Source organism: Pogonomyrmex barbatus, unplaced genomic scaffold (genome assembly GCF_055798465.1).
Source record: "Pogonomyrmex barbatus isolate J1 unplaced genomic scaffold, ASM5579846v1 scaffold4, whole genome shotgun sequence".
NCBI lineage: Eukaryota > Metazoa > Arthropoda > Insecta > Hymenoptera > Formicidae > Pogonomyrmex > Pogonomyrmex barbatus.
In genome coordinates, this window is record NW_028297138.1 from 9,715,308 (window position 1) to 9,741,161 (window position 25,854).

General features: G+C 38.8%; 1 protein-coding gene across 3 annotated transcripts in view; it reads right to left on the bottom strand.

The window, feature by feature from the left end:
• The window catches only part of LOC105423587 (neural cell adhesion molecule 2), a 236,300-nt gene that overhangs the window by 7,701 nt on the left and 202,745 nt on the right, over window positions 1-25,854 (bottom strand). For all 3 annotated transcript variants that reach the window (XM_089080844.1, XM_089080842.1, XM_089080843.1), the window contains 5 exons: window positions 9,243-9,394; window positions 3,886-4,030; window positions 3,628-3,758; window positions 2,522-2,681; window positions 823-1,116 (listed from right to left, as the gene is read on the bottom strand). In XM_089080844.1, coding sequence (XP_088936970.1) covers window positions 823-1,116; window positions 2,522-2,681; window positions 3,628-3,758; window positions 3,886-4,030; window positions 9,243-9,394 — 882 coding nt within the window. The remainder of the gene's footprint in view (window positions 1-822; window positions 1,117-2,521; window positions 2,682-3,627; window positions 3,759-3,885; window positions 4,031-9,242; window positions 9,395-25,854) is intronic.

Here is a 25,854-nt window from a genome sequence, read left to right on the forward strand (position 1 = left end):
ATAATTTACATCTTAAAGACATTTGATATTCAAAAATAAATTGTGATTTCATTATTATGTCGTTATTACAACAATATTAATTGGAATTAATTATAATTACGAGTTTTCAAAGTTTCACGTAATTGGATGATTTTAATAAAATAGCATCACGTCTTTCCAATTTTGCACTAAGATTTGTGAATTAGTTATGCAATTACGTAAATGTGAGAAAGTAATACTTTGGAAAGTAGGAATAAAATTCGAATTCTAAATTAGCATAAAGTTGCAATTCTCAAAAGAATTAAATTCTTTGAATGAAAATCATTCGCATTAGCTCTATTTGTTCTATTATCCTGTAAAAAAAAACAGACAAATTAAATGCCAGATAAAAACTCATTTTATAAGTACAAATTTTTTACCTACTTTCCAAGCATAAATTTTAATCTTTGAAATGCAGAAAAGATTTTTAAATTATCATCATTCTATTTTTTTCTAAAAAAAGGATTTCTATTTTATATTCGTTTTCTAGCTTCCGCCAAGGATATTCATAAATTAAAGAAAGATCGACACACACACACACACACACACACACACACACACAAAATATTTATATTTTTTGCATTCAATTTAATTCGACCCTTCGTTAATTTATATATATATATATATTATATATAAAATATTTCTCGCGCGCGCGCGCGCGCGCGCGCGTGTGTGTGTGTGTGTGTGTGTGTACACGCACTCGTCGAGATAATTAATCTTCTAGGTCGAAAATTCGCTATCAAGAGCTATGTCTCATTTTCGCGAATGTCGCGATACACATAGATACAAATGCAGATCTCTTACCTGCCGGTATAATGTGATATACACAGGGCACTTGTTGTTGCCCGATGTGATTGCTGGCCCAGCAGAGTAACGTGCCGTAATCTAATTCCGTCATTGGTGTGTATGAGACGATGGAGGATGTGCCAGCCCGCGCGATATGGCCGGCCGCAACGTCGATACTCTCGGCGGAATTATTGAAGGTCCACTTGAATTGCACTTGCGGTGGATTTGCATCCACTTGGCAGGATATATTCGCCTTCTCCTGTTTCGCCACGCCGTGGACCTTCGTCTGGTTCGGCTTGCACGTGGGGGCAACTACAGGGGGGAGGATACGAAAGTCGAACGGTATCGATAAATAATTGGGGCGCACGGATGCGAAGGTATCTTGGTCCTGTGCGGTTCATGAATTTCTTATGCTACCGTTAAACGTGCTGGGAATACAATTTACTGATATTTCGCGAACTGCTTTAAGTTTCTCGTGAAAATCTGATAAAAAAGAGGATTTGATTGGTCGCAAATAGGAGACCTGGTATTGGTTTTTTTCGTTTCAATTATAAAAGGATTTCTTGAAATGTAGGTCAATATTTCTTATAAGAAATATTATTTAAACGTTTTCGGATTTTTACTATCGTGATGATTCAGCTATGTTATATTTTTGAAATATTCTTGCGTACATTTTCTGAATATAAAGTTTTTGTCTTTTAAATGTAAATAAATTTTTAATTTACATTTTTTTTTTGTTTAATTTGCATAGATATTTTAATTTCAATGTTAAATAACTCCACAATATTAATAAAGTAACTAAATTAAAAAGCGGGACTTAAAAATTCTCTTCCAAAATCCATTCCAACGTTCATTATTACTTTTTAAATGGTCAGACATTTTAATTTCAGACATTAATTAATTTTATTATTAATTAAATTTGACATTTTTCAAATCCGCTTAATCCCTTTTATTATCTTCTTTTACTCTTTAGCTATATGGATAGTATTATGTTAATAATGCGCTTACTGTAATTTTTAACTGCGTATTTCTATATTAAATATGCACGAGCTTCACTGTAATACGCTTTGCATTCCACAGCGAGCCAGCTGATTCGGGGTTTTCTGATAAATTCAAATATTGATCAACAAAACTATTGCAATATGAAATATTTCGATATCGCGTCCGATAATCTGCGTGCAAATGGATAAACAGCTGGCTCAATTCGACGTACAAATGTATATATGTAAGCCAGGAATTAAAATTTCACAGTGGGAATTTACGGAGTGTCGAATCTTCCCTCATTATAATCCACTATTGATTAAAGCCGACCGAATACATTTTCAATGAGCCCTTCCATTGTTATCTCGTTATCATTCGCATTCTTAATTCTGATAAATAAGTGATTATTCCAAGTGATTATTTAGTTATATCACATTCGCGAAGAGTAATATTATATAATAATCCAGATAACAAAGATTAAAATCTGTGAGATAATACATTTCACTCTGTCTGTTGAAATATTCTCGTTTCTTTCTTTTCGTTCATATTATATTCAAAAGTATTATCGCACAATTAATTCAGAAAAAAATATATTAATAAATTGAGATGAAAGAAGGGAAAGATTCTAGATTCTTAATTTATATTCTATATGAATAAATCTTTCTTCATTTACGCCGAGACGTCTATCGCTCTCTGCTCTTTAGTATTCTATGTGCGGATGCACAGGGATACATACACATCACGTTCAGATAAAAGGGCGAGCTCTCGCCGTCGCCCTCGGTGTTGTATCCCACGCACGTGTAATTGCCGGCGCTTTTGCGATCGACCCCCTGTAGCACCAGGCTCTGGTTGCTGATTATGATGCCCTGCGTGATGTTGTGATGGAGTGCCCTGCCCTGAAAGAAACACGGTAATTGGCACCTCTCGCTGTTCAGATTGAATCTCCCGGCCACGCCGGGATGTGCGGGGATTACTTTTCACGTGTGCGCACGCGAACGGGAATCGCACAGCCATACCAATCTCGCTCTCGTCAAAGGTGAGAGGGAGAGATGATGAGAGACGTGCTCGCTCGCACGGGTGACGGCAAAGTTATTATAAAAGTTTGATGCTTCGAGCGTCGAAGTTTGTATATTCGGTTCTTGATGTAAGTTGGCGTGGCGCGCGAGCGAGTACAAGCATAATCGAGCTTGTTAGCCGACGAGAGACCAATCTGTTTACGACACTCGGGTTTTAGAACTTTCCGAGCGCGAGGGATACGCAGGACGAATTGCTCGCGACAGTGTTCGCGCATCTTCGGGATTGATTAATGATAATCGTAACGACACGAAGCGAGAGGATACACGGGATGACATCCTCGAAATATGAACTAATGGAACTGGAGTATCTTGATTCTTCCAGAAGATTTCCCGCTCTCATCTGTATATCGGAAAATATTTTCCGATGTACAGACGAGAGACACATAATTCTGATAAATTGTACTTCGCGTGCGAATACTGTAAACGCAGTATTTGGGCGTTAACATAAAGTTAAATTGATTTCATCAAAATTAGCTTATCTTAAATGAATCTCGTTAAATAAATTTTTGTAACTCTAGAGCGCTCGTCGCTGATATTTTTTGCAAAATTTATTTCTGAGAAATCTTCGTTAAATCAACGTATTTTTATCGTGGAAAAGAGAAAAGTCCGTAATTTTCTAAAAACGATTCCATTATTTTATTTCTAGGTAATTACATTATTTCATCGAATATCCCGCATTAAGGAATATCCAGAAATATCTGGCGTGCAAAAGTCGCTAAGAAAAAAGTTACTATTTTGTCGTGAATAAAACTGTATTCTCACTTACCTGATGTCGCCATTCCACCTTGTACACAGGCGGCTCGGCCTGTATGAGACAGTCGAAGTAAACGTCCGTGCCCTCGCGTATGGCGTTCGGATTCAGCGACGTGCCGAGCTGAATCTGCGTCTCTGGCGTGTCTGCGAATCACGACCTTCGATAAACCGTCAAAATCGACCGGATTCCCGGCGTCTGAATAAATAAGGAAAGAACGTCGGGCGAGCCCCGGGGAGCCGGAGTCGGAGCCGACGTCGTTTATGAGCTTACATTGTATCTGGAGTACCCAGCCGTCCTCTATCGGCGCGTTTCCCATGATTCGATTTTCAGCTTGACACGACAAGTGTCTGCCTGCGTCTGCTTTCGTCGCCATGAAAGATAAAACGCTGGTGGTCGTGTTCCCATCGGCGGAGGTCTGTAATAACATTATGATAACGTTCATCGGGGTCCCGAACCCGCCGCCCTTCGTCGTCATTCGTCGCATTTATTCTCTTTTTCCTCATCGAAATGATCCGTCCGCATTGTCTTCGATGGCGCTGACGTTCAACCCCCCCTATATTAAAAGCGAATCTATCACCGAACCTTGAGGGGCGCTAACTAATATAGTCGAAATTCCCGATCAATCTCTCGTTACCCTCCTGAAGGGGTCGGTCTATTTTCTAACAACGAAAAAGTGGCTTTTATCTCTTAGAGGGGCTGGACCGTCATTACGTCAGGGTTTCACTGAATTATTTAATGTATGTGTGCCTGATTAATTTTCGCGACTTACGCATGAGAAAGCGTGTGTGTAAGCAATAAATAAGGGATCTTATTCTTTCCCTATTCTTCTAGGTTGTTTACGTCACATACTTCTTGCCTCTTTTATCTAATATATTACATTAAAAACGCATCTGTCAGTAGCTAAGAAACTTATCTTATGCGTGATAAAACTTCTAAAGTGGTAAGAATAATAATGCATGTATGGACAATTTAATTTTTTAACGTACCTTTAATTTCTCACTTTTGTTAAAATTATCAAAATATAAAATATAAAAAAATTATAAAATATTTTATTATTAAAATATTTCTTCAAAATAGATATTTATTATTTTTTTACAAATAAATTTTAATGTTCTTTTAATGTTCTTTTAATTACGTTTGAATATGATCATATATCATTTTTCATATGACATGAATATTTCTCTGTTTAAAAATATTATTATTAATAGCTATATTATTTTTAATAGCTAATTAATTTAATATATCTTTTAGATTTTATTTTATTTTCTGAATTAAAGGAAGGAAATTTTGAAATTTTGAAGGAATATCTACAATATTTACAAATATTATAACCTTCATTTCGATAATCAATTCGTCCCAGAACTCATTTAAGTAGTAAATACCACTCTATGATCAGACATGCATCTCTGTGGAAAGCCGCGCGCCCTGAGGACTTCCGATTCGATTTACATCGTCGGGGTGCGCACTCAATGTAATTTACAAGCTCGATCATGGCCTGTACAGCTCCTTAAAGTGACCGTAAAATGAGGTTCTTCCTTATGTGTATGTATCCCATGTGCAAGCATATCTTGTTGCTATGGTGGTGCGTGAATTACCGTTATTACGGGTACGAGCCTTTTACGCGATAAAAGCGTTGTTAGGCATCGAATAATTTAAATGCGAGCGTCGCCTAGGGATTCCGCGATTTCGCGCTTGTAATTAAGGCAAATCGATGCCTTAATGGACGCCCGATATGTCGAGTGGTCGATTAACCGCTCTCTCTCTTCTTCTGCATTGATACGATCGCCGAAATTTATCTCTGTCCGTCTGTACAATTGGAGAGATTTGCGAGCGCATGCAAGGGTAGATAAAAACATACCAACAAAGCCGCCTTTTCTATAAATCTGTTATTTATCAGTTAGCATTTCGTAAATAGTGGCTCGTAGTTTGAAAGCAGTACAAGGAACGGGTAAATAACGCGTATTAATGACGAAAAGCGCACTTTTTTTTTTATTATTGATTTTGATCATAGAAATAAATAGAATAAATAGAGTAAAACGCGAGAGAGAAGATGTGCTTCATTTTTATAACGATCGATCAGAATGCAACCTCGAAACATTCGCATGAAAATTGTTTTCTCTTTGTTGTCTGAGCAAATACTTTTTGAATAGTTCCAAGAGTGCCGAAGGGAAAGAAATATGAAATTTACATTTTTTTTCCTCCTTTTATGTTTTTCGATATTAACGTGAAAACTGTTTTATTGAATTGCTATTGTCTCGGGGTGAAATTGTATAGTAAATCTTCCAATTTGTGTGATATTTCGAAATAAAATAAAATCCAGGTAATTTACTCGAATTGGTGTGCTGAATGAGAACTTTTTCAACTACGCCACAAATCACGGAAAATTCAAGTCTCACTTCTATTTTATATTTTAACCAACCTATCCAAATCAAGCGTAATTCGCAATTTTACGCTATTTATAAGTTCTGTAGTTTATAAAAAATCAAGTGTTCATGGATTATGAAGCGCGCGTAATAACTCCGCTTTACGTTTTCGCGAGTGAAACATCCGGACTAGTGTGCAAACGCTAACGTTCAGTCCAATGAACCGAGTTCAGGGATTACGTTCCTCGCATAAAACGGAAATTATGCGCACGGTAGTCAGAAAAAATGCGTCGTCCTCATTACTCATTCCCCTGAACGAAATATAACGCAAAATATTTCATAAAATCTCAAAATATTCCGGGTGGTTTTTTTTTTTTGCAACGTTTCCCGTTGCGTTTGAACACGCGCGCAACACAATCGAGCCTTCAATCTCGCGCGACAACGCGGGTTATCCCTCCGCGTTCTATCGCGCGATTAAAAAATAATCGCGGGCCAGAGAGCGCGCGCGAATAATAAATTTCGCGTCTTGCCAGGGGGAATAAATCAACGGTCGGGGACTCGCGCTCTAATTTCGTTCCGATGGCGGCGTGAGAGAGAGTTTCGCGCCGTTTCGCGCGACGGCCCGTGCAAAGATAATTACGAAATGAGATGCGCCATCCATTAAAAATATATTTCCGACTGCGCATTCCGCGTGGGTCGAATCGATTAACATAATTGCTGCAATTTCACGATACGATACGAAGCGTGGATGGGGATGGAGGAGGGAGGGGGGGGGGGGGAGGGAAGGGGTAAAAATACTCATGGCATGAAAACCTCGAGCTCTCGCTTACTGGGCTGTTGTCTACATCCCGGTAGCTATTTTTGCACGCGGTTGCGTAATCGTGCGAAGCCGAGAAGGATGGAGAGCGGGCAACTTGCCGAGGAGCTGCGTGATTACGGGAAAAGTAAGAAGAGAGAGGCGAGCCAGCGTGGATTATGGCGGGTTCTCCCATCGTATTTTCCTCCCCTTTAGAGGCCGCCGCTTTTGTGTTTAACTTTCTTACGTAAGCAGCGAAACAATCTCCAGTGTCGTGTCGCTCTAGCGCGACTTTGAAACAATATTTTCTATATCCCCGCACGCCCGGGGCGTCCTCCACCCCCCTCGTTGTCGTCGCCGTCCTTAATCCGCCGCTACCAATATTTACGTCGTCGTCTTAAGTGCGGATCAAAACGCGCGGCGGATACGACGCGCGTCGTGTTGTTTGCGCGTCCGTGTGCACTACCCCTCCCCCCTCCTCTAGGGGTGTGTTTTATCGGGGTTGGCGCGGGGAAATCGAAGTAAAATAAACAACGACCGATGCTCGATTTCGTCCGACAACGGGTCAATTTATTCGAAAGTACGTTCTTTCATTTCATCGCTAATCCGCGTTTCCATTGACGTTTGTTTGCTTTGTATACGAAATACCTTCATCCGTTTCTCGCGACAGGAACGCCGCGCCCCGGTTAGAGCGTTCGATTTACGTTAAATCGAAATTTATTTCGCCGCGCGTTCGGAATGAAATTGAATGAATTAATGAATTGTATCGGAATGAAGAGGAAGGAAGAGAGAGAGAGAGAGAGAGAGAGAGAGAGAGAGAGAGAGAGAGAGAGGGGGAGGGGCAAAAAGTGAAAGAGTATGCATGCGAAAGGATTTCGTTCTCGTAGATCAAGTATCATCGTAATCGCCCCGGCGAGATATTCTTTATTTGAATTGCGCCGTAATTAGATTTATCGGTATTCGCGACGTACTTCTTCATTATTGCTGTTGATTAATCCCGTAACGTCGAAATGCTACGCTTTTTTAACGAAACACACGATTCGATAGTGTATAACATTATAAAGCAGTTTCTAGTTTTTCTTTTTTTTTTTTTCATTTTATTTTCAATTCTACGGCGGATCGATACACGGTTTATATGAAGAGAATTTCGTACTATGAACAAGACGCGTTCAAATTGTTCAATAAACAATTGTTTTACAACATCGACACGTATTGTTTCAATATTTTCTCCTTTTTTAACAAAAAATTTATTCTAACATTATTAATTAACGTATTATTCATCCTAGTTTCACGTCTATAACAAAATATTTAGTTCCGTTAAAAAATTATCCAAGAAATCTTCAATACTTAAGGAAAGTATAATCGATAAAATGAAGTAAAGAACGGAAGATTAATATAGATGAAAAGTCAGCTGTAAACAAGACAATCTTGTTTACAGCTGTAAGCGAAAAATGTGTGTTAAAAATATTCTTATCAACATTTAATCTCGTTAAATTATTATCGTGTCGTACACTCTTTCAACTCAATGTCATGCTTAACAGGAATATACCTCGACATCTCAAGCTCAAGTTTTATTTCCCGTTAATTAGAAGTAATCCCTCTAGGACACAGGCCACTATAAACGGCAGTCAATCACGTAATCGGCCTACGTCTTTTTTTGGCGTCGCTTAATCCGCGGAAATTGAACGTGGAAATTGCAGCTCTACCGCGAAATTAGGAGACACATGTCAGCCAGATAGGCACAGCGGCAGATTAATTGTCGTCTTTCACTAATATGGAGATCAATTTGGTATCGTCAATGACACTCGACCGCAACTATAATAATTCTAATTAAAAAATAATTAAATTTTGCATTCCTCCCACGTATTTTCCAATATATATCATATCAAATAATTATCAGGAAATTAAAACAAAAATTTTAAAGAAAAGAAGAGAAGGATCTCTCTCTCTCTCTCTCTTTCTCTCTCTCTCTTTCTCTCTAAAAGTTTGTCGGTATGTCTTCTATAGCTTGAGGAGTAAAACGTAGTAAATACATGAAAAAAACTTGGAAAGTTTAGACACGCATAGGACAAAACTTTCTAGCGGTGACAGATGCGTTTTTAATGTATTAGAGAACATGGGCGATGAAGTAGTTTAACGTGGCGTTTATGCGAAAAGTTCAACTTAGTTAGTGCTAACATTTGTTTAAATTTACATATCAAGTAATAGAGTAATCAGAAAAGAGAATGTTTTATAATAACAGGTAATGAAATATAATCTTATAATATATTTTTTTAAAAAAAGAGTACGTTCTTTCATTTCTACATTTGCAGAAGTTCACCTAAATTTATATTAACGTTATATTCTTGATACAGGGATTCTCTCTTATCTCAGACTACAAATTCGACTTTATGCGTTGCCCGGGAATAGCTGAGCGAAATGTATGTTGGCACAAGGACGAAAATTGTTCCATCAAGGAACACACTTACGGTCTCCTTGGAATCCACTAAGCGCTGACCATTTCGCCACCAGGTGACATGGGCTGCTGGCTTGGAACCGGAAGTTGTGCAGACTAGATCATATCTCTTGCCCGCAGATAGTGGTCGGTTTCCATCAATTATTTTCACCTCCAACGGGCTGACTGCAAATTATTTAATTTACAAATTAAATGCCTTTCTATCCCTTTATAGAATATTTTTGCGAAATAATATATTATTATAATAAAATATTTTATAAAATTTCTATTGGAAGAAAATATCATTTTTATTTTTTAAGCTTAAATTTCCAAGTCAAATGAGGGAATATATATTGGTTATGAATTTTGATATGAAATATTATTTATATTATATTAAAAGTGTCAGGAATAATCGATTTGCCTAGACGGAAAGTGCTCGAGTACGAATAAAATATATGCCGAATTGAAAAGCCTTTTCAGATACTTTTACATTCCTTTGCAGTCATGCAGCCGGTATGACGAATTTTAAGCGCGGGATCATAAACTCTCCCTCTCCTCATTAATCCTCCCGCTCGCATACTCTCTCTTTTCCGCTCTCTTACTACTTTATCACGCGCCATGTATCTTGCCGCGCGATAGCTCAAGTACCATAACAAAGTGAATAACTTAATTTAGAGCGGGGACAATTAATCTTGTGTCCCATCTTGCGCGCTCTTTTTCAGAATGATTCAAGTATTTCTCTCTCAAGGCGACTTAGCAATGAGGGTTTGCGAATCTTTTCCATACGTAAACTCCCTTTGTAAATCGCTAAGCACAAAAATATATGAAGCAAAGTAAAATAATCGATGATCTGGACGATATATGATATGAATTTCTCCTCACACGAAGGGGAAGGGGAGAATTTTTTTTAAAGCAAGTGCACTCTTTATCATCACATTTCTTTATCACTGCGGACTTTTCCGAGTTAAATAAATTTCCACCAGGTCCCCTTTCGCATTTCAACAAAGTATCTCCAATTTACCGTTTCCGCTTCTCGACTGGATGTATCGGTTTAAAAATTTCGCGGTAATCCCGGCGTCTAGCAAGACAAATTAAAAAAGGTCCGCAATTAATTAACCCCACTCGTTGTTCTAACGTTCTCGCGATAACGGCGCGAGTAAAATTAACCGTCCGGCTGCCCTCGACCGCCGCTCGTTTCTTCGTTATAGCGGGTCGCTGGCCACAAGACGCGTACCTTCCTGCACGCCAAATTGACGTTGATAAATCCTCTTTGTTTCTATAAAGCGATACATCATCGGCGCGCACTTCGCTCGCACACGAGGAATTGAAGTTATTCGGAAAATTGTCGCCGGTTTCATATAGAACGTCGAGAATTATATACTACCAAAATATTGACTCTTCGCCTAGGATAACAAATGATTCAACACGCCTTAAAGATTAGAATAATTTTAGAATCATATATATATATATTAATAAAATGAGAATATTAAGTATAATGCATTTCGAAAAGTTTCTTGTGAGTTTTGAAAAAAATTAATTTTAAGAGGAAATACGAAGACAAATATAATATAATGAAATAAAATATTATTGACTTCGATATTGGACAAACCACACGAATAAAGTTTTTAAATCAAATCACATCCATACCTCAATCTCGCGGAATGTTGTAAGCTATTATTCGCGCGCGTTCTCTGAATTTTCCAGCAGTCGCGCGGATAAAGATTTTCATCCGGGGTGCGTTGAACCCGGGGAAAATTGCGGGATCCATTGCGTTGCCCTCGACTATACCCGTACGTTGCACGCGATGTGACTGAGAATTTATAGAGGCGCGAGTAAGGCGATTGTCGATAACGGCGCAAAATGACCGCGAACGATGGTTTTGCGGATACTGAAAGCACCGCGCAAATCGGTAATGGTAAATGTTGCTGCGTACAGCCGTCGGACGCTTTGGGCTATTGTATTTATAGGACCATACATTATGGAAGTTCCTTGATTTACGGCGTGATATGGATGGCGATAAGCGTCACAAGTTGTATGGACCGAAAATATCCGTACGGAAACGATCTATCTTCGTCGTTCTTTTAAACTAATTTGCGGATCGCGGTAATTATTCGCCGAGAACGGCGTATTTCCAACGTGACGTCGAACGGAGCGTGATGTCGGGGGGAAAACTTGTCGGTCTTGAATAGCATCAATCGGAGTAACGGACGTGTATTCGCCTCATAAATGACATTTATTAATTAAAAAGGGTGGTGTTGCATTTTTGCCTCGCTCCCATAGACCCTTTCCCCCCTCCTGCCCCCCCCCCCCCTCCCCGTCATTACGGTAGGTTCCGTTCATCCGGAGATGAGTGCATAATGAAATTAATTAAAGCAGATTTCTATCTTGCTGCCCGCGGTGAAATCCTCACCGATTATTATTTCGCCCTACAGTTTTACTTCCACTCAATAATTCAAGATCGATTACAGAATTATGCCGCGTGCATACGCTCCATATACCTCCATCGCTCGTAATTTCAGCTTTATCATGAATTTATTGACGGATAAAGCGCCCGCGTTCTGGAATAAAACGAGGATTTCACCGCTGTTTTGGAAGGCCATATCTTATCACGATTTTTGAGAATTATGCTACTTTCTCGCAATATTTATATTTACAGATATACAAAACAAAAAATTTTTGCCCAGTGGAATAATTTTTCGATCGCTTTGAATTAAATTAAATCTAAAAAATATTTGAAGCAGCACATAGCTTGTTTCTCACAAAATTGAATTACATAAGTTACCATATTTTTATCATGTAAAACGTTATGGATAGAAAAACCATAAGCTTCGACAGCTTGCGTGGAGCCAGCAAGCGTGGAATTATACCAGTTCAAACAGAAATCCCTCGCACAACAATATCTTTTTCCATTCTGAAGAATCTGGCTTATCGAATAAATGGAGTTTCTGAACTTCTCGAGTCAATTGAATGATTTCTATCATAAGTAAAGATAAAAGCTAGTAAAATTACATTATTTTCACATTATATTTTGTTTTTAAACTGAATAAGATAATTTGAGAGTAAATTTCAAATTTATAATTAAATAAATATTTATAAATATAAGCCATACATTTGTGGTCTACATAAAATTATTTTCAGATTTTATTTTAGACAAGGCTTCGTATATGTAAATAATTCAATTATGATCCTACAAATAAGATCCTTGCAATTTGATCATCTCTCATCTTGGAGACATCTTTGTTGTGCAAAAAAGAACTCGTTTAATCGCGCCGCGACCGTCGCCGCCGCCATCGCCTAGACAGCCCGATTGCTAACGTGATATTTCAGACATTCTAACCCGTCACCACTGGCACTAAGGCCACCTTGTCCCCGACATTGCCGTTGCCGCCATCGCCGCCGCCGCCGCCGCCGCCATCACTTTCCCCAATTTCCACCCCCTGAGTTACGGCTCGGGACTAATTTACATGACTTGCACCGAACTAATTCGAACGGCGGTCGATAGCGCCGACTAAAGGGGTTAAAACGACGTTTACTTTATTACGTAATCACAGGGAAACCTAATATTGACAAAGGCGCGACGCGGTGGCGGCGCGAGGACGACGGTGGTGGGCGACGGTACGAGAGACGCCTTACCATTCTCGTTCGCTCCGCTTCAAAGAGCAGATTGGCTATTCGTCCGTCCGTCCGTCCGTCCGTCCTCGTTGTGATGCCGCGAGTCTTTGCGCCGCAGTTTGTTACTTACGATTTGCAATTCCGCCGGTGTTTGAGTTTACGGATTGAGATTTATGGACTCGCAATCGGAGGGGCAGACGACTAAAACGAAGCGACGCGAGGCTCGAGCCGACGCACGTACGTGAGAAACGGCTCGTTTGCATCTTAATCAAGCGACCGTTTCATTAGCGATAAGTCCTCCGCGTGCCCGATTAATTAATGCAACTGTAATGTCTTCGCTTGTCAACATTTAACCCTTTGAAGTTAACGTGTTGCGTCTTTTCCTTGGCTTCGCGTGGCATTTATCAGTCATCGTGTATTTATCGGCTAGTTTACGATCAGGAAAATTATTAATCATCTGCCAATAAGTGACAGGAAGAAAAATATTTGAAATGATAAATTTGTCTTCTTGAAATAAAATGATTTAAAAAAGCGACAGTACATACTCGAAGGTGCTTGACCACACACTTTCTACATATACTTTCATTTTTCTATAAATTAATCTATAAATTAATTTTAATAATTTCAATATAATTAATTATGTTATCGAAACACAATGGAAATGTAAATATACTCATTTGAACTTTATTTTAATAACTGTCCAACAAAATTCATCGATATAATAAAATTGATAGGCAAAAGTACAGTCATCAGGTAACTGATCTTCAGTGCATAATAATTAATAAATAATAATTAATTATTAACAATTTTCAATAATAAATCATTATTATAATAAATAATGTGTGATAATTATTAATGAATGATAATTAAATTAAAATGATTATGTGTCTTTAATACGATTGTTTCAAAGCTTTGTTTCAAATTAAGCATATGTACTTAATAAATTCATATATATATATATATATATATATATATATATATATATATATATATATATTACAAACCACACACACACACACACACACACACACACACACACACACACACACACACACACACACACACACACCACGCGCGCGCGTGTGTGAATTTGCTTTCAAAGAGAAGGGAAATGCGTGTCTTAAGCAGATTAACCTGCATTGCGGAATTGCGTGCCTTTCGCCCTCCTCCGTGCACCACAAATATGTTTTCGCTTATTCAATAATAATACTAATAATAACATTAACAGGCAGACATATCGGCGAATGGGTGTGGATTCAGTATGGCTTTATCCACGATGCATACACGTGCACAGGAGAGTTACAAATCATATTAACGTGTTGGCGGATATTAGTGGATTTAGCTGTCACTTCGAAGCAAAATTCCACATATTGCACGTCTATGCAAATCTGCTTATAACGGTAGGTAATCGTCATGTAGGACACGCCAATCGTCGTCGAATCGTGTGTGCCATTCGTTACTATTAAAGATACACCATTAAAGCGTCCAATTACAAGACATAAGCCTTTCTGTGTTTAAACATTTAATAACATCTGAATACTTAATAACGTTGTCACATAATATCTCAAGAGTTACGTTGTCGCGTGACTAAATGATACGAACTTTCGACTCGCTTCCTGTAAAAATAAGAACGCGTTTTGGAACGTTGTTTCTGAGTCGAAAGTGGATCATCGTAGGCGATGACGTATAAAATATTTAATCCTATCTATCTATCTGTCGTCTGCTACTCCAATTTATCGAATTCCCGTCGATCTCCCATCTAAGTAAAGATCTTGTTTTTTTTATAGAAATCGAACGAGATCCTTCAGTTTCTCGATCTGTTGTCGCGAGGTCGCGTGACCCCATATCTCTTTTATAGATTAGACATTAGCTTTCCAAATAGAAACGCAGATCCAGCGGATCTCGGATATGTACATAGAGAATTAAGCGTAATCTCGACACATATATGTACAGCATACGTACATATCTATCGTGGCTCCTCCATGCAGATGCTTTATCTTTACCCGCTAAGTTCATCTAGCAAGCCACGAAATCGGGACGCGGCTATTGTTCCCCAGCCACGTCATCGCCGACGCCATAAATGCCGTATCGCGCGTGCACCTGCGGGAAAATTTGCTCCACGCAATCGGCTGTATCGCACCGACGTTCCGTGCCATTTCGCATTCAACCGCCCCCTCCCCTCCCTGGCCCCTCGCGGATCATGTCCCACGAGTACACAACCGAGAAGTGGCATCTTCTTAAGCTCAGTTCACACACGCTACTAACTAAATACTAACATATACATACTTCTGCACGCTCCTTGTTACATATTTGGAACAGTCTCTCGAGATCGACGATCGCAGTTAATGTTGCGGAAATCATTAAGTGTAAAAAAACCGCCTTCCAATTAAATGGTTTTTTATATCAGAACACCGTAACTATGTAGAGCGTGGGAAGAAGGAAGGTTTGAAAAAATAAGTAATAAAAAGAAAAAGAAGCTTGAATTTACACTGTACAAATAAAGAGAAAAAAAAAGAAACTTGAATTCAACCTTAAAGCTGCAAAATGAAACGTTCCATTGTTAATTGTAATTTTTTAAGAAGCCAGTAAGTTTCGCGATATCGGAACACCGTAATTATGTATAACGTGGGAACAGAAGGATAGAATGTTTGAAAAAATAAATACGATACGAAAGGACAAAAAAATTTGGAAAAATTTATGTTAAAATTGCAAAACGGAATGGAATTTTGTCAACTGTAATCTTTTTAAGAAGCAAATGAAACTCTTTTCATCTACTAAAAATTGACAACATTCTTCTCAAAGTACGATATACACTTCTGACAATGCAAGAAAATCTGTACCGAGCTGAATATTTCGTGACGACAATTCCGCAGCGTAATTTCTCGTAACGCTGTCGTCTATTTCTCCGCTACCTTAGTTCAGTATCTCTTCATGCACGCATGGCGCTGCGAGAGAAACATTTTCCTCGGTCGCAAAGCCAGCTCCTCGCAAACTCGTTGCAAACTTTTTGCACGATGTACAAAAAGTCATCTCGTTCGCGGCGGGCGACCGAGTTCTCGCGACTTCTCGGCGAATGCCGGGCTGCGCGAATGGAAACGGCAAATAAGCCCTATTGTCTGTGGTTTTAACTCAATGAGCGACGTAATTTCCGCCGGCCGGCGCGTCATAAATATTCATTAAGAGTTAATTGTAACTCGGTTCGCCCTCTCTCGCGGATAAGCAACGCGCTCGATCACGCGCGGGCTTCGTGTAATCCGCGGGAATGAAACTGGGAGGCCGATTATTCCAGCACAGGTGATAAGGCCGGGGAATGTGTAGACGAAACCTCGGAGAGTATCGATCGACGTCGGAAAATTGCCTCGGCGACACCGGCGGTTTCTACGGTTAAGATGTGTATAATTTATTAACGCGGAGAGCTACTCGAGCTGAGACGCGCGACGGTGCGTTGCACTGGGAATAAACCCAGTACTCGGAAATTTGACTTATTGCTCGGCAAACAGCAACTCGAGCCAGCTTTAATTCAGATTGACTCTCGTTCGTACGAGAGAATCTTCTAATTTCTCCTCCCTGAAAAGAGGGCGGACGAACTGCGCTAAGCTTTAATTAGCTGTAACTAATGTTTGCGACCGCGCGGGTCTTTATTTGCGTGCGCGCAGCTTATTCAAACACAACTAAGGTAATATAATACACCGGCCCAACTTCTGGTCTATTAACGCGCAAAGTGAATCCTTATGCGGCCAAGTAATTTGGAGTTCGATACAGTTTACTCTGGCTTGCGATTGAACTTTTCCGGGCCCCGGGTACCGCAACCGCCGGGGCCATCTTTCAAACGCGGTTACAGACGACCAATCTCGCGATAATAGATTTCTGACGTCGCGAAATGTTCAGGAATGATGATACGAATTCGGTTGCATTAACTCCAAAACTTCCGATCGAGTGCGGGTCTTCGAAGAAAATCACATTGACGGAGATGTGTACTCTTTATCGTGACTTGCCTCCATCGCGATGGAATTTCCTAACTATTATTCGACTAATAGAATAAAAATCGTGAGAACGAACTTGCGATGACGTAAATCAGAGACGGGAAAGGTAACAAAAAAATGCTCGGGATATGACGTCAATTCCTTAGGGGGACGCAACTTTAGAGAAAATCATTGCATCGGAGATCCTGTCAATTTCAAGGCTGACAATGAGTCTCGCGGGTGTCGAATCCCGCACGAAAGAGCACTTTCATTTAAGCACCGGCCATGCGGGGCCGTGAAGCTCCTCAAGACAAGGGGAAATTGGATGAAAGCCGTCGTCGTAACTGGTAAGGAGGGGAAGATGGCCGAAGGGAGGAAAAAGCGTGGAACGAAAACGATGTTCGCCGCAAAAAGGATATCCGACCCTTTTCCGTTCTACTCGCGCGGTTCTTCCACCGCGGTTTCTACGAGGTCTCTCAGAATCGACCCTCGACTCTTAATTCGCAAGAACAGTCGCCGAGCAATTAAGATAATTCGATTATGGGAGCAAAAAGACTTGAACAGTGCATGCAAATGTTTTTAAATGGTAATTTAATAGCGAAAGTTTCACGGATGATATTTTATATAAATATGTATTTTTACACTTTTTTTCTGTGCAAATATAATGTAAATAAAGGACCTTAATTTAAATTGCAATGTATTGCGCATACGTTGCAATTTAAATATAATTAAACGTATTCTAATTACTTTGTTACCTTTTGTAATTTTAGTAAAGTTTCAGTGCGAGCTAATGTAATTTTCTCGCTTAGATACATTTCACTTAATTATTAAATATCTTAATTAGAAAATGATAACTTTTAATATCCGAAAATATGCATTTATGTTAAAAAATATTAATATAATTTCCCTCCCCCGATCTCAATTTTTTTCCCGCCGTAGTAATGCTACTTAAATTCCCTCAAAGTGCAAAAGCTTGTTCTTATTCGTTCGCATCTTCCTTTTTTGACCCTTCTCGACATTATCATATTGTTTATGAAATATATATTCATTTATATTCTCATTGTAAAAAGGTATAGAACGATGATAGAATTAGATTCGCCTCATTAACGACTAAGAACGATTGCCCGATGGAAAATGGAAGCATGGAAATGAAGATCCTCAGATAAAAATATCGAAGCATTGATGGATTTTTAAGGGAGAGCTATTACAACCAGTTAACCAATCGTGGCGAAGCCACGGGAGCCACGCTGGGATAAGACGAGGCGAATAGTGCTAAAGCTCCGTTTGCTGATTGGATCTCTCCCGATATTGACCGCGCTTTTATTACTTCCGCTTCTTCGCTACTTCAACGTGCGAGGAATATCATATTCTCCCGAGGGAGAGACCCGGGGAAATATTTTAGGACTTTCCAGTGAGAGATATCGAATTAGCGATGGAATTTGAAACAATCCGAGTGTCCGTGGCGGGTCCTCCGCGCGGTCGCCGCAAAAACGGATATTCGGGGAAATTGGGGGAAGCGCAATGTTTATCGAGAGGAGGAAAAACAAAGGGAGAGAAAGTTCCTTCGGAAAGTTCTTTCTCGCTCCTAGCTAGACGTCGCGACGAATTAACTTAAATTGGCTCGCATCTGCGAACTATGACAACCTAGCTCGGCGACGTGTATTAAAGTTTTCTCACGGTGCTCGTTGCGAGGAGGCTGTCGGTGACACTCCGTCTCCCGGGACTCCCGTGATTCTACACGGTTTAACTACGTCATTCTGCTCATCCTTCGTTTTCTCCCCGTCGTTATCCTTTTTAGAAACGGCCGCGACGTCTAAGTACGCATTACATGTACATGTACAGTTTGCGCACTCTAACGATTATATGAGTCCTTTATATACGCGAGGCTGCGCGTTTGTACATGTACTCGTATATATATACGTATGAAGAAGTATATATATATATATATATATATGAGAGCAAATGTATGCGTACATTTTACGTACGTCTGCGCTGCTTGTCGTTCATGCGCACGCTAATGGCTATCGATTTCCAAGGGTGCTATATCGTTCCTCGACAGAATGGTTGACGATAAACAAGGCAGGATCGCGTTGCATAACGAGGCCGTTCATTAATCTGCAATTCCGGCGGCTCGGGATTTGTCGCGCGCATTATAACAAGCGGGCGCGCCGTGTCACGCGTGCGTATTGCAAGCGAGACGGACGAAGGATGGTATGCGAAATGGTGCACCGAGACCCCCGAGGCTACATCATAAGCGTCTCTCGTTTCAGGCAAAGGCGGATATACGCCGGTTTCATTTCCTAAGCGGTTCTAATGAAAAAGAAAATAAAAAGAAATATAAAAAGAAAGATTAAATTATGTGAGCAATCTCCCTTTCCCCCTAAAAAAGATCCCGCGATATCCCGTGAATGATCGAACGAAATCGAGAAAGTTCCTACTTGTTCACTTTGAGAATCGAAGGTGAATCATTCAAGGGAACGTGTAACAGATACTTCATTCTGGCCTATGAGACTTGCAAGAACATTGAATAGCTTCATCGGTATAGAACTGTAATGAAATTGTTGATAGCAAGTGCTATCTCTCTTGAGTTTGTCGACTGTATCTGTTTGTATCTGTAACTACTCGCTAAACGCAAACAAGAAACTACGAAAACAGTAAACTCTTCAGTAAACTCTAAGCAGAAACAATATCATAAGTTCAATTAGAATTAGTCTAGACTCACAAATACTTGCAATTCATCTCGCAGATAGCTTGTTATCCATAGAAAATAATGCACAGGAAAACTACAATTATATATATATATGTGTGTGTGTGTGTGTGTGTGCATAATGATGTTTAGAATAAATTACACTATTATTAGTGCTGATGAGTTTAGAACGGTATACAAAAATATATTGACCCATAAAACGTGTATAATCAAGTCGGAATTGAGGTCTGTGATGACATAAAGCTTTAAATTTAATTTACTCAAAACTGTTAGCCACGTCGAGCTAAATAAATTTCACACAACGTGTTGTTCAATTCGGTTCTCTCAACAGAGGCGCCTCTAATTTCGTACCATTAAAAATGCATCAAAATACATTGGCCGGAATTTTCGTTTCGATATGTCTCAACTCGGCCATCTATTCTATTTTGCATGATTCATCTGGAATGGCCGTCAACGCTAAACCACGTCAATTTGGGATATTTAAATCATGACCATTTTCGCAGGTTAATTAGCCTCGAGAGAGTGGTTAGTGCTGTTGCACGCAATGCGAAGCGCAAATTGAGTTTAAAAACGGCGCGTGGTCGTGATAGCTTCAATTTCGTCGTGAAGGCCGTCTGTTCCTGATGCTTTTCAAGAAATTGCGGCGAGATGTGCCGCGCCACGCCATACCACGCCACGCGGTCTATAGGACCGTAATGCTGGAGCATCCGAGTGCTTTTCTTTCAACATTAATACGACGCACATACATTCTTTCGCGGATGAACTTACTTTTGCACCGCGAGCGCGGCTGAGACGCTTGCCTTTACCGAAATGAAACTTTCCCGACGTCTATTCTTCAGTAACATGTATTGCAAAGTAACATGTATCGCACATATAATCTCAGCTCTCTCTCGTCGGTACGATGACGAACAACAATTGAAATTAGAATAGAATCTCGAATATTTGCGAAAGTATTACCGAAACAAGGCAGATTGTTCTCTGCGCCTACATAAGTAAGGATAATTGATATTAATTTTGAATTTTATTTTTAATAATTATATTAATAGGTATTGATTGATCAGATTGTAGTTTTTGGCCTTAATAATCGAAATAATGACGTTTAATAACATTTTTGTGAATTTATTGAATAATTTCGAGGAACGGCTGTTATTAAAACGGCGAGTCGCTACTTTGACGAGTTTCCGTGTTTCTGCAAAGAACCGACGGTAGGCTTTCCCTTGCCTGGAGCAGCTAAGGTATTTCCGTCTTCATTCCGAAGTGTCGCCCGCCTCTGTACATATATGCGCAAAAAGTTCTATTTTTGTTGTTCATCCTACAAGACGATTCAAGAACCAAATAAAACATTTATAAAATTACGGTTTAAAAAAATACGGTTTTTAGGTCAAAATTATTTTTGTTTGCTTTATAAATGTAACATCAATTGGGGCAAAGACAGTTTTACCGATATCATCACGAAAAATTATATTGATACTCTTCATAATATTATTATTATAGAAACGAGAAATTTAACATAATTAATTTTAAATATCAGAATTAATATTGTATTAATTTTAATTAATTTTACGTGATATAAAGATGACGTTATGACAAAGGTAATTAGAACAGGGTAATGAATCGCACTAATACGTGCAAAAGCAAATAAGCGTGAGTTCGTGAAAGAGGAAAGCAATTATAGAATTAATATTGATTCTCATTTGCTAATGATTACTACTGGCCCTAATGATTACTACTAAAAGATTATTTTTTTCTAAAATTAACTAGTGATGTTTCCTCTTGAATCGCCCTGTAAAGGTTGCTCGCGGGAGGATACTAAACTCTCCGCCCCCGCGCTCTTTTGCTTTTACGTTTCTATCTCCCCTCCCCTCCCTCTCTCTCTCTCTCTTTCTCTCTCTCTCTCTCTCTCTCTCTCTCTCTCTCTTCCTGCACGAACTGCTCCGCAGTATTTTCGTAACTGAAAATTCAGGCCAGCCGCGAGCGAACGCGGAGTATCTTCTATTCAGCGGTTGCGCGCCTATTCAGACCTCAGTGCAAGAAGGAAGGCTGTTGCATTTCAACAGGCACCACCGTGGATCATCGCAGCTCGTTCCACGGGAAATGCAAACACAGCCCCACACAGGGGTCGAATACTGTTTCCTCATAGGGTTGTGCATGGAGGCGCCGTTGATATCGCGCGCCATTCTTCGTGGATTAAGCGGCGTTGAAAAAATAAAATATGATAACAAAGCTACCTATAGTTGATATATAAATATTCAGCAAATTGTCTTTAGATATCCATATTTCTCTGTCTCTTTTATAACAGTTTTAATAAAATAATTGTACCAGCGTCAATATTTTAGTTCGTGTATTTCCATCTCGTATCTTTTCCTAGTAATTCACAAGACTAATCGAGTGTTAAAGAAATTACAATTATTGAAATTACAGAAATTAAAATTATTTAAAAATTTATGTGTAAAAATAATAAATTGTATATATATAATATATTTAAAAATAAATTGTATATATATATATATAATATATAATATAATTTATTGTAACCATAAATTATACACGTTATAAAGATTTATTTATGTTTTCTGCTTTTTTCTTTTTCTTCTTGCAATATTATAACTATGTCTATTTCGAAATTTTTAAAACATGCGATGAATTTAATGAGCAACTGTATGTTCAATGTATCGCAATATTCAAATTTTTGAATATTTTTTAATATCATCGTTATTTGCTGTTATAGGAAAATTCGTTTTAGCATGAAAACAGATTGTTGAGAATACATTATATAACATGGAAACAACATTATTCTTCGTTTATGGAAAATCTCTCTCTCCCTCGGAGAAATAACAAAAATATCATATAATAACATATATAACATGATATAACATCTATGTGCCTAAAAATATATTATGATGATTAATCTATTAAATTTGGATGTTTAAAAATTTGGATATTTATAAAATTGATATTTCAATATAAATATTATGAGATATTTGAATACTTAATAAAATAATTTTTAAATATCTATGTCGTGTAAATAGTAATTAATACGTTTATTGTTCTGAGATATCAAAATGTAACATTTAAAGAAAATAAAATTGAACAAACATTGTTTATACAGAATACCGCAAATATTTTCGTTTTAAACATGGATCTATTTTTCTTTCGTGTTTTACGCACATGTTCACTTATTTTCGATAAAAATGTCAGCTAACACATTTTATGCTGAAGCCATCCGTTTCCTCCATTTTCGCCGAATTTATTACATGCATAGTGCATTCTCTATAATGTGGTTGTTTAGGAAATTAATGAAGTGCCGAGTTTTTCGCGCAGGAGATATTATTTTCCGTTACACAATGCTTTTCTGAAAATGTTTTCGCCATAACAAACTATGGATAATAGCAAGCCTCGGGTAATTGGCTAATTAGTTGATTAACGAAACAGTAAATAACGCTATGTTTGTACGATGCATGGTGTATGACCATGCATTGTTTTTCGATGTAATTAGACTGCATTATAATAATATTAGTATATAATTTTTATAATTTACTTAGAAATGTTCTGTGTGTTGTTTATGAAGAAATTTCGAAAAAAAAAATCAAAAGTTCAGCATCTGTTAATGCTAACGATGCCATTGCACGTTTCAGACGTCAGATTATGTGTTTCATGAAATAATAGATGGGAATATTTCGATGAATATGATTCCATCGATCACGTAATCACATTGCGGGATGGAGAAGATTGTCAACGAGACTGTTGAAATCCTCCACAATATCTGCTGCAGCAACTTCGGTGTACGGCTAATAACTTTGGCCGTCCAAGTGCATGCATTTATCAAACCTGACACGCTCTTCGCCCTGTACAGGTTGCTCCAAGTATTTTTTACGAGTCACAGAAAACGAGAAGTCAAAGAAAAATGATGGTAATTTCAATGAGAGAGAAATCACGAGCTATACACCGTCGAAAATAGCTTTAATGAATTAAGCTTTAAGAGCTTTTATTTTTCATATAAAGAAAGATAACAAAATTGTTTTCACTTTTCAGTTATTCTCCGGCAAACTTTAACTTGGATGAGTACTTAATAAGAAACTCTTGACATTTATCATCAAACATTTATCTTAATTTTTCTCAGAAAACGTAATATCAGAATTTTATTCGTTACTTTATAATTTCTAAAGATACACGGATAAAAGGAAGAGCAACTTTAATCGAAAAAAGATCTGTAATCGAGAAGCCAAGCACGTAAACTTTGGGGCATCCTGTATAGTCGATCGAAGCGCGAAGTAATTGTCCCGTCGTTGTTCCGGAACCTGGTCCGCAGTAGCGTGGAAGAGGCTTTAAATCTTGCGGGATTACCATATTCCTCGATGCTGTACACGCGGCTGCACGGTGTAATCATTAATTCGGCACTGCTGGACGCGCGTTAACTCGCGTCGTGGCGCGACCCTTCACACCGCGAACTATGTTGAGCATCCCCTATTTCGATATCGGTGACAAGGAGATTTTATGGCCTTATAAAGGAATTACGGTATTTTTTCACCATCGAGAGCGTATCTCTTTCGCGAAATTTCCATCTTAAGTAAGAATAAACATGGTAGCGGTAGAGATGAATGAGAGACGTGGGAGAGTGAATGAGATTTTTAATTAAAAACTTGCTCGTTCACTCAAACATTTAACTTGGCCTGTTGATTGTTTCATTGGTCGCCAAAAAGCTTCTTCCCCGACTTTGAATTTTCAACTTTAATCCGATTCACTTTCCTGTGTTTCATTGACGCTCTCTCCAAAAGGTCTTTAAAAACATTGCGTATTTGTAATCTCACACGATAATAGATAATAAAGATAATTGTTATCTCGAAATTTATTGCACCTAAAATCTAGGTTTGTACGAGAATATCCACGAATATAACACACCTGTAAGATTTTTAATTAAAATCTCATTCATTCGTTCTCTCAAATTTAGTCTCTTAATTATCCGGGTCGTCAGAAAGTGGTTACTCCTGCCTTTAAGTTTTCAATTTTAATCTGCTTTACCCTCCGGCTCTATTGACTCGAAGAGATTGCACGTTTCTGTGAACTCATCCAGGAATAACGAAACAGAAATAAATGCCTTAAAATCTTAATAATCGCAATAATTTCATATTCAATATTCAAAGATGTTTAGAAATTTTAATGAAAATTTTTATAGTAATCTTTTTTGAATAAGTAATGAATAAGAGTGACATTGCGGAATATTTTGAGATTTGAATATTATATTACACTTGTTTAAAGATGTTTGATGTATATCTGTATTAGATTTTATGTATTTCTATGATATATATCGCAAATAGTGAAACGCTCACATATTGTGATATATCAAACAATATATAAAATATATATAAATAATTCAAATTTCAACCAATGAACTAATGGGAAGGAGGAGGGAGAGAGAGAGAGAGAGAGAGAGAGAGAGAGAGAGAGAGAGAGAGAGAGAGAGAGAGAGAGAGAGAGAGAGAGAGAGAGAGAGATGTGGAATGGTGATGGCGAGCGAAACGTGGGATACGAATATCCCGCGGGATTCCGGCGGATTGAATTGCAAAGCGAATGAAAACCAAATCCCGCGGATAAGGAGCCGTCGGTAAGAGCTGAGAGCGCGCGAAATCGGCGACACGCGTTTCCGCCACGTGCTACGTGTGCGTACTTACGCGCACACGTGCGCGGAATCGCGAGACAAGGTGGGCGCGCGGTGGGCGTACAATCGGCAACCATTCCGTTCCGGGAAGGTGCGACGCGGAGATCCGGATGCGGATTTGCCGGGAGAAGGTGCGGGGCAATCGCGCACGACCGAAACGAGGAGAGCTTTCTCCATTCTCTCTCTTTCTCTCTCTCTCTCTCTCTCTCTCTCTCTCTCTCTCTCTCTCTCTTTCTCGCGAAGGAGGCGCTCCTTACGAAGACGGGTAATTGATCGGCAGATTCAATTTCGCGCGGATAATGAAATGCTGCCAAGGAAGGGCACGCTGAGTGAACGATCGCTTTGATTCCTTTTAAACGTGGTTGCGATCGCGCAAATCGTTAAAGCGCAAAGTGAGACGCAGCGAGGTCCCGAGGACGAAAGTGCGAAAGACCTTTGCTACGGAAGCTTATTGAGCACAGCAGAAAGATAAACTATTGACTTATCGGTTTGTAATAGCTGAGTTCGATTCATTAACTCTGGCGATATACGACAATTGAATCCGTCCTTTATTTATCTAAATAGATCGAGATTAACGCTTTTGCGATGATGATAGGAAACGTGACCCAATTAAATTTAAAGGATAAACTTAACTTCTAATTAATTTTATAATACCAGGTTTGAAATTAAAGGCAAGAAGCTTTTGATAAATTGAAATTCGAAGAAATAA